This window comes from Oncorhynchus keta, chromosome 14 (genome assembly GCF_023373465.1).
Source record: "Oncorhynchus keta strain PuntledgeMale-10-30-2019 chromosome 14, Oket_V2, whole genome shotgun sequence".
NCBI lineage: Eukaryota > Metazoa > Chordata > Actinopteri > Salmoniformes > Salmonidae > Oncorhynchus > Oncorhynchus keta.
The window spans coordinates 19758711-19768461 of NC_068434.1; the positions used below are offsets into that span (position 1 = coordinate 19758711).

Consider the following 9751-nt stretch of genomic DNA (forward strand, 5'->3'; position numbering starts at 1 on the left):
CTTAACCACACTGCTAACCTTATGCCTTACCTTAAATTAAGAGCTAAAAGTAAATGTTAAGTTTTCTTGAATTTTTACAAAATAGCTAATTTTTAGTTTGTGGCTGTAGTAACTAGTGACAACACCAACTTTTCTTTGCCTTTCGTATTAGCTACATTATGGACTTTCCTCTGCTTTTGCATGACAAAAAATGCACATTAAGAAGTACAAGCAAAGATATTAGATGAAGGCTTCTATACGGTCTCTGGTATATGTAACTTGCATACAGAAACACATTCATCATGCAGTCACAGTTCAAAATATTGCAATTTTATTAAAACAATACAAAGAGTAAATATATACAGTACCATTCAAAAGTTTGGACACACTGAGTCATTAAGGTTTTTCTTTATTTTGACTATTTTCTACATTATAGGGTAATAGTGAATACATAAAATCTATGAAATAACATATACTGAACCATGTAGTGACCAAAAAAAGTGTTTAACAAAACAAAATATATTTTATATTTGAGATTCTTCAAAGTAGCCACCCTTTGATGACAGCTTTACACACTCTTAGCATTCTCTCAACCAGCTTCATGAGGTAGTCACCTGGAACACATTTCAATTAACAAGTGTGCCTTGATAAAAGTTCATTTGTGGAATTTCTTTCCTTCTTAATGAGTTTCAGCCAAGGTACGGTTGGTATACAGAAGACCCTATTTGGTAAAATACCAAGTCCATATTATAGCAAGAACAGCTCAAATAATCAAAGAGAAACAACAGTCCATTATTACTTTAAGACATGAAGGTCAGTCAATCTGGAAAACTTTGAAAGTTTCTTCAAGTGCAGTCGCAAAAAAAACATCAAGCACTATGATGAAACTGGCCCGCATGAGGACTGCTACAGGAAAGGAGGACCCAGAGTTACCTCTGCTGAAGAGGACAAGTTCATTAGTTACCAGCCTCAGAAATTGCAGCCCAAATAAATGCTTCACAGATTTCAAGTAACAGACATATCTCAACATTAATTGTTCAGAGGAAAATGCGTGAATCAGGCCTTCATGGTCGAGTTGCTGCAAAGAAACCACTATTAAAGGACACCAATAATAAGAAGAGACTTGCTTGCCAAGAAACACGAGCAATGGACATTAGACTGGTGGAAATCTGTCCTTTGGTCTGATGAGTCCAAATTCAAGATTTTTGGTTCCAATTGCTGTGTCTTTGTGAGATGCAGAGGAGGTGAACGGATGCTCTCCGCATGTGTGGTTCCCACCGTGAAGCATGGAAGAGGTGTGGTGGTGTGGGGGTGCTTTGCTGGTGACAATGTCAGTGATTTATTTAGAATTCAATGCACACTTAACCAGCATGGCTACCACAGCATTCTGCAGCGATACTCTATCTCATCTGGTTTGCGCTTAGTGGACAATGACCCAACACACCTCCAGGCTGCTTAAGGGCTATTTGACCAAGACAGAGAGTGATGGAGTGCTGCATCAGATGACCTGGCCTCCACAATCACCAAATCTCAACCCAAATGAGATGGTTTGGGATGAGTTGGACCGCAGAGTGAAGGAAAAGCAGCCAACAAGTGCTCAGCATACATGTGGGAACTCCTTCAAGACTGTTGGAAAAGTATTCAAGGTGAAGCTGGTTGAGAGAATGCCAAGTGTGTGCAAATTTGTCATCAAGGCAAAGGGTGGCTACTTTGAAGAATATATTGCTGCTTACTACATGATTCCATATGTGTTATTTCATAGTTTTGATGTTTTCACTATTATTCTACAATGTAGAAAATAGTAAAAATAAAGAAAAACCCTTGAATGAATAGGTGTCCAATCTTTTGACTGGTACTCTACATCATTTCAACAAAATTAGTATTTCAATGGATTTAAAAATTCTAATATTTTTGTTAAGGAAAGTAAACTAGCCTGTTTCTGAAGGACCTTGCCATGTCCCCCAGCCACTCCTCTGCCCCCCTGTCACATCCCATCCGTGTCAGTGTTGTCACTTCCACTGCTGTTGTCCAGGACACAAGGTTTGCATTCCTTGCATGTGGCCTTTGACCTCCTAAGGGCACGTTTCCTGTTGTTAAGGAATGAAATCATTATACTACCGTTCAAAAGTTTGGGGTCACTTAGAAATATCCTTGTTTTTTAAAGAAAAGCACATTTTTTGTCCATTAAAATAACATCAAATATGATCAGAAATACAGTGTAGACATCGTTAACATTGTAAATGACGATTGTAGCTGGAAACTGAAGATTTTTAAAGGAATATCTACATAGGCGTACAGAGGCCCATTATCAGCAACCATCACTCCTGTGTTCCAATGGCACATTGCGTTAGCTAATCCAAGTTTATAATTTTAAAAGGCTAATTTATCATTAGAAAACCCTTTTGCAATTATGTTAGCACAACTGAAAACTGTTGTTCTGGTTAAAGAAGCAATAAAACTGTCCTTCTTTAGAATAGTTGAGTATCTGGAACAACAGTTTTTGTGGGTTCGATTACAGGCTCAAAATGGCCAGAAACAAAGAACTTTCTTCTGACACTCATCAGTCTATTCTTGTTCTGAGAAATGAAGGCTATTTCATGTGAGAAATTGCCAAGAAACTAAAGATCTCGTACAACGCTGTGTACTACTCCCTTCACAGAACCACACAAACTGGCTCTAACCAGAATAGAAAGAGGAGTGGGAGGCCCCGGTGCACAAATGAGCAAGAGGACAAGTACAGTGTCTTTGCGAAAGTATTCGGCCCCCTTGAACTTTGCAACCTTTTGCCACATTTCAGGCTTCAAACATAAAGATATAAAACTGTATTTTTTTGTGAAGAATCAACAACAAGTGGGACACAATCATGAAGTGGAATGACATTTATTGGACATTTATTTATTTGGACATTTATTTCAAACTTTTTTAACAAATCAAAAACTGAAAAATTGGGCGTGCAAAATTATTCAGCCCCTTTACTTTCAGTGCAGCAAACTCTCTCCAGAAGTTCAGTGAGGATCTCTGAATGATCCAATGTTGACCTAAATGACTAATGATGATAAATACAATCCACCTGTGTGTAATCAAGTCTCTGTATGAATGCACCTGCACTGTGATAGTCTCAGAGGTCCGTTAAAAGCGCAGAGAGCATCATGAAGAACAAGGAACACACCAGGCAGGTCCGAGATACTGTTGTGAAGAAGTTTAAAGCCGGATTTGGATACAAAAAGATTTCCCAAGCTTTAAACATCCCAAGGAGCACTGTGCAAGCGATAATATTGAAATGGAAGGAGTATCAGACCACTGCAAATCTACCAAGACCTGGCCGTCCCTCTAAACTTTCAGCTCATACAAGGAGAAGACTGATCAGAGATGCAGCCAAGAGGCCCATGATCACTCTGGATGAACTGCAGAGATCTACAGCTGAGGTGGGACACTCTGTCCATAGGACAACAATCAGTCGTATATTGCACAAATCTGGCCTTTATGGAAGAGTGGCAAGAAGAAAGCCATTTCTTAAAGATATCCATAAAAAGTGTCGTTTAAAGTTTGCCACAAGCCACCTGGGAGACACACCAAACATGTGGAAGAAGGTGCTCTGGTCAGATGAAACCAAAATTGAACTTTTTGGCAACAATGCAAAACGTTATGTTTGGCGTAAAAGCAACACAGCTCATCACCCTGAACACACATCCCCACTGTCAAACATGGTGGTGGCAGCATCATGGTTTGGGCCTGCTTTTCTTCAGCAGGGACAGGGAAGATGGTTAAAATTGATGGGAAGATGGATGGAGCCAAACACAGGACCATTCTGGAAGAAAACCTGATGGAGTCTGCAAAAGACCTGAGACTGGGACGGAGATTTGTCTTCCAACAAGACAATGATCCAAAACATAAAGCAAAATCTACAATGGAATGGTTCAAAAATAAACATATCCAGGTGTTAGAATGGCCAAGTCAAAGTCCAGACCTGAATCCAATCGAGAATCTGTGGAAAGAACTGAAAACTGCTGTTTACAAATGCTCGCCATCCAACCTCACTGAGCTCGAGCTGTTTTGCAAGGAGGAATGGGAAAAAAATTCAGTCTCTCGATGTGCAAAACTGATAGAGACATACCCCAAGCGACTTACAGCTGTAATCGCAGCAAAAGGTGGCGCTACAAAGTATTAACTTAAGGGGGCTGAATAATTTTGCACGCCCAATTTTTCAGTTTTTGATTTGTTAAAAAAGTTTGAAATATCCAATAAATGTCGTTCCACTTCATGATTGTGTCCCACTTGTTGTTGATTCTTCACAAAAAAATACAGTTTTATATCTTTATGTTTGAAGCCTGAAATGTGGCAAAAGGTCGCAAAGTTCAAGGGGGCCGAATACTTTCGCACGGCACTGTACATTAGAGTGTCAGCTTCATTAAATAGTACCCGCAAAACACAAGTCTCAACGTCAACAGTGAAGAGGTGACTCTGGGATGCCGGCCTTCTAGGCAGAGTTCCTATGTCCAGTGTCTGTGTTATTTTGCCCATCTTAATCTTTTATTTTTATTAACCAGTCTGAGATACGGATTTTTCTTTGCAACTCTGCCATTTTTTTTGCATTTCTTTCAAAAACAAGGACATTTCTAAGTTACCCCAAAACTTTTGAACGGTAGTGTGTGTGTATATATATATATATATATATATATATATATATATATATATATATATATATATATATATATATATTTACACAGAACAGGATAACACAAGCAGCAGAAAAGTCACTTTACATCACTCCCATTCATAACCTATTGCAGGGCATAGCAGTTTTACCCCTATGGAGACAATTTATGACAAAATACAGATACTGCATTTTCAGTAAATGTCCTTATGTGGTGTTCTCTAAAACATATAAACTTGCCAACCTTCTGTAGTAGAAGTTACACCTCTCTCTGGGCTTGCTGCAGTCTGAGGGCTCATCCTCTGATAAAGCCCTTTCCTGTCACGTGGAGCAAAGCAAAATACATATACAATACACAGTAACCATAAACTTCATATTCTTTTCCTTTTTAAACTGAAATATGTTTTTCTTGGGCCTAAAATGTGAAATGTGTTCAATGCAGATAATTGAGGTTCAGTTGATGTTACTACTATAACAAGTGGCTTATTATATAATAAGAAAACCTCACAACCCCAGGCCAGCCACATGTGACCTAGTCAAGAGAAACAATTGAAGGTACTTACTCCTGAGATATTATCCTCCGGGGACCCTTCTGCACACAACGGGTGGACTTGCAAAGCAATGCACACATCATACTCCCCCGATGTCTGACATTGCAGGTCCCCATTACTAGCTGTGGTAAAGATTTTTTTTTATGTAGTTAACAACATAGAATGCTGGGAGTTCAAAATGCATGGTGAAATCATATATCAAGCTAAGCTTATGATTACCATGAACACAAAAAGTATAACTTTTCTGATCATTGTTGAATTGTGTTGTTGTTGTGATTATTTGACACTTGTCATAGACTTCTTGCCTTCGGTTAATGTATCTCTGCAGTCTTCCTCACTGGTCTGGCTTTTCTGTTGCAGAGAACACACGGAACGAGAACACTCAATAAAGTGGGTTGCAGAGACAAGAAAACACGAGCTGCCAAAGTGGATGGATCATTGCAGGTCATTTGTAATAGAGGAAACACAGAGAGGTCAAAAGTAGAAGTAGAATTATTCAGATCCCTGAACATTGCAAACATAATGATACTGCATGGACAACATTTGTTGTAAATCAGGAAGCAAATTACATTTACAATATCAGCAAGGAAGCATTCTCAAAATATGACACCTGAGAGGGAAACCATAAATCGATAAGTACATTTCCAAAATCAATAGAATATCCTACGCTATCCTTTATAAACATAAAAAAACAGAAACAAAGGCGAATTAAGATAGAATTGGAAAAGCTAGCAATGCCAGTTCAGTGATTCTGATGACATAATGTATGTTTGAGTTAAAAGACAGATCTAAATGGAAGTGGTTGGTGGAATCCATTCTCACATCATGTGGGGAGCAGGTGTTAATGTGAAGCCTGGTCTGTAGAGCCATAACCTCTGCCTCAGTCCGGAACAACTGGACCTGCAGCTCATCACAGCGCTCACCCAGCTCCCGAATCTGCTTCCGGTACTGGTCCTTCTCCTGGAGGCTCCGTGAATTCTCCTGGTGGTACTCCTCTCGAGAGGCGATGGCCTACCGCAAAACAAAAGCTTTGGTTTGCTTTGCTGTAATGGTTTATATGAAACAAATGGCAATGGTGCGGATGAGCTTCTGATCACAACCACACATATAGTCAACTCTTTAATTTTTTAGCAAATAGAAGTCACCTCTTCTGGATGAAAGAAATAAGCAGTATGGGGTGAATCCTAACCTTCACTGATGATGAATTTTCACTTTGATGTAATTTGGAGACTAAGTAAAGGGGAAGATAGGATTTCCCAAGACAGTGAGGTCCAAGAATCACAGTCCTAAAATCACACCATGATCACCTTGTCTCTCTCCCTGATAACCTCATCCATCTGTTTCAGGATGTCCTCCATTCGGTCACAATACATTTTTGCATCCTTCTTTAATGTTGTGCACTTCAACTCAAGAACCTCCTTCGCCTCCAAGTACTGCAAGAACAAATCAAACCAATATATTACAATTGGAACACCATCATTTGTGAAATTGGTAGAGACCATCAGCTATTCCAATGAATGAGGAACACGCTTGGGTAGATTACAAAAATAAGGAAATATATTCATCCTGATGCTCAAGATCATAATTTTTGAGGAAATAATATAATTTAATTGTTCCTCTTGCACTTGTGTTGAAAGAGCAGTTGAATAGCTTATATTTTAGAAATGCAAGGTAATGAGTAGTCTTCTCTTCTCCTACAGCTATTCCTAAGCAGTGCTCAGTGCATCAGGCCGTGATGTGTACCCGATTCCGTAGTGCCTCAGCATCGTGCAGATCTCTGCGTAGGTTGTAGATGTTGTTGACCAGCTCCTGGTGCTGAGCCTGAGAGTGCTGCTTGTATTCCTCTAGACTCTCAGCGCTCAGCTTCTCTTGATCCAAGGGGGCTGGAGCTGTCCCCTGCTGGAAGATATAGATTAATCCTGTCACACTACTCACTCAATCCAATACACAATACATTTTTTACACTACCGTACCGACATGAACAGTAACTGTGCTGGCTCATATGTTCTTTTCACATTGTCCTTTTGAGCACAGTTCCAACAAACTATAGTGGATGCCTAACCAAGCCAGCACAACTTGGCTCGGCTTGGCTCAGTAATGAAAAATGGTACAATTCTGCGTCTGAACAATCACTTTATTTGTGAAGAAATGTTTCTTGTGGTGCACAAAATGCCACTCCTAGCTATTATTCCAAAATGTGTCTAGTGCAGTGCAGTGTCCTTTTTATTTAACTGCATATCTAAACATTTACTGAGAAATGATCACTGAAACAAAATCCCACTCCTAGCTGTTATTCCAATTTTTTTTTAAATTGTTGTCGACTGACTTTGTGCTGTTCTATAATGAATGTCTCAACATGTCTGGCTACAGAGGTCTTTCGATACTTAAAATGTAAACCAATAGTTAGTGGTTTGGTCATGAGTTGATGTGTTTGGGTTTGCCAGAGCTGCAACCCCCCCCGAACCTGATTGAGTAGAGATCAAACATACCTGAGCTGAGCTCTCCAGCTCCTGGATGCGCACTGTGAGCAGATCGTTGTCTCTCTGGAGCTGCCAAATCATGTCCTGACTTGGTCTCTTCTCAATGGCATTCTTCAGGTTCACAGTTTGCTTGCGTTGGATTTTCGAGTCACTCTCTGCCTTCATCAGGCTGTGCTTCAGCTTTTCTATCTAGTGATCAATGAAAATAACATCAACACTGTTTTCGTTGTTGCCGATTGACTTTATGTTGTTCTATAATGAATGTCTCCACAGGTCGGACTACAGCGGTTTTTCTATACTGAATTTAAACTAATAGTTATTGCTTTTGTCATAAGTTGATGTGTTTGGGTTTGCCAGAACTGCAACACCCCCCCATATCTCACCTCTAACTGCAGATCCCGGTTGGACATGAGAGCACTATTCTTCTCTTCGCTCAGCTTGGTTATGTTATGCATCAGGCTGTAGTTCTCATCCTTCAGGTGGCATACCACCTCCCATTGCTGGTCCCTCTCCTCCCTCATACACTGCACACGCTCCTGCTGCTTTCGCAGCTCCCTCTCCTTAACCTGCTGCTGCCGTAAGGCGTCCTCTTGCGTGGCTGCAGCCCAAGTGGCCTCTTGTCTGCGCCGGCGTTCTTCCTGCAGGCCCTTCTGCAGACGTGTGACTTCACTCATTAAGAACTGAGTCAGTCCTGACTCACCCACCGTGTCTATGACGTCAGAGAGGACAGGATGTTTTGTTTTTAGGATCAAATCCATTGTCATAGACACCAGCACTTTGAAAGATCCTGCCAAAAAATTATACCTACAGTATATCTTACACAAATACCTACAAGCTTGCATAATAGACACACACAGAAACACGTCATGTTGTATAGCTACTCACCAACTAGTACAGAAAAGACCCGGGCAGGTTCTTTGCCAGTAATTTTGCGATACAATCGAGGATAGTCCAGCTCCAAGCTCTCGAGGAATGTCACATAGCCTTTGAGTCCAGTTCTTTGAAGAATATCCAATAGTACACCTGTGAACATGGATCTGAGGTTTATAAATAAGGTACTGGCATGCATTTCAGGAGACTGTGGGCACATTCCAGGTCATATTTATTTAGCAGATTATCACATCTCTTAATGCCTCAATTGATATATAGCAATCTCCTGAGAAGCAGTGTGCCTGCAATACAAACCTGGAATTCAACCAAATTATGGTAGTTCAAAGTAGAAAGTGTAACACTTGACCCTTTGTTTGCTCTATAACCTGAAATAGAGGACAGTGCCTTACCTACTTTGCGTTGGCGGATGACCAGACTGGGGTCATTGAATATCTGCTCCTCATCCTCACTGCTTAGCACCTTACAATGACGCAAGTAAGGAGTGATTCGCGACGGCTCAATGGTCTTTATCAGCAGCATTCTGTAATCCTCCAGCTGGACCCAGCACTGCTCATCCTCCATATCTGACACACTCTGACTGTCAGTCATGATTGTCTCAGTGTCACTGTACGTTCAACAACTCCTTCACTAAGGGCTTATCAACTGGGAGCAAAATCGAGATGGTTAAGTGGTTCCAATCCAAATGTGGAACTGTTATGTGGAAATACTGTTTTATGACGCAAGAGTCAAGTTCCTTTTTGTAGAAGTCATTTCAGTTTTTTTCATTTCCCCCATTTTGTGCCACGACAAACTCTTCATGAAAATAATGTGCAATTGTCAGTGTGACAACAGTAGTGCCTTCTTGGGTGGTTGTGAATAATCTTTTATTCTCAATAAACCAACACCAAATAATGGAGTGACTAGAGTGATAAGAGTACTGGCAGTAGTACACACCTCTTGTTTAAGGACTGTGAGGCAATGACTCAATCACTTCCTTCCCTCATTTGTTAAAAAAAACAGTTCTGCTGATGAAACAGTATTACACTGACTTGATTATTGTAGTTTCTAAAGTTAAGGTACAATATATTTTCATTGTAAATAATATCGAAAACAGGATACTCGCCCATCAGGGAGAATATCGTTTATAAATATTTGTTTCTTGAGTATTGACTGGTTTATATACACAATGTAATATTAATCCATTTAACCAGGGTTGC

General features: G+C 40.1%; 1 protein-coding gene across 3 annotated transcripts; it reads right to left on the reverse strand.

Moving 5' to 3' along the window:
- Nucleotides 1–287: 287 nt before the first annotated feature.
- On the reverse strand, nucleotides 288–9242 carry card9 (caspase recruitment domain family, member 9). Of its 3 annotated transcripts, none has more exons than XM_035787431.2 (11): nucleotides 8945–9242; nucleotides 8550–8687; nucleotides 8048–8373; nucleotides 7674–7853; nucleotides 6928–7080; nucleotides 6492–6617; nucleotides 6007–6195; nucleotides 5490–5535; nucleotides 5197–5306; nucleotides 4878–4951; nucleotides 288–2066 (listed from the first exon to the last, which is right to left on the reverse strand). In XM_035787431.2, the coding sequence occupies exons 1-11, from the start codon at nucleotides 9141–9143 to the stop codon at nucleotides 1964–1966; spliced, it is 1644 nt and encodes a 547-aa protein (XP_035643324.2). In that variant the 5' UTR covers nucleotides 9144–9242; the 3' UTR covers nucleotides 288–1963. The 3 variants fall into 3 exon arrangements, 2 of the variants coding, with proteins under 2 accessions (XP_035643324.2, XP_035643323.2); XM_035787430.2 differs by having other exon boundaries at nucleotides 6928–7083; XR_008063814.1 differs by lacking the exon at nucleotides 288–2066 and having other exon boundaries at nucleotides 4931–4951; nucleotides 5404–5535; nucleotides 6928–7083.
- Nucleotides 9243–9751: the final 509 nt, after the last annotated feature.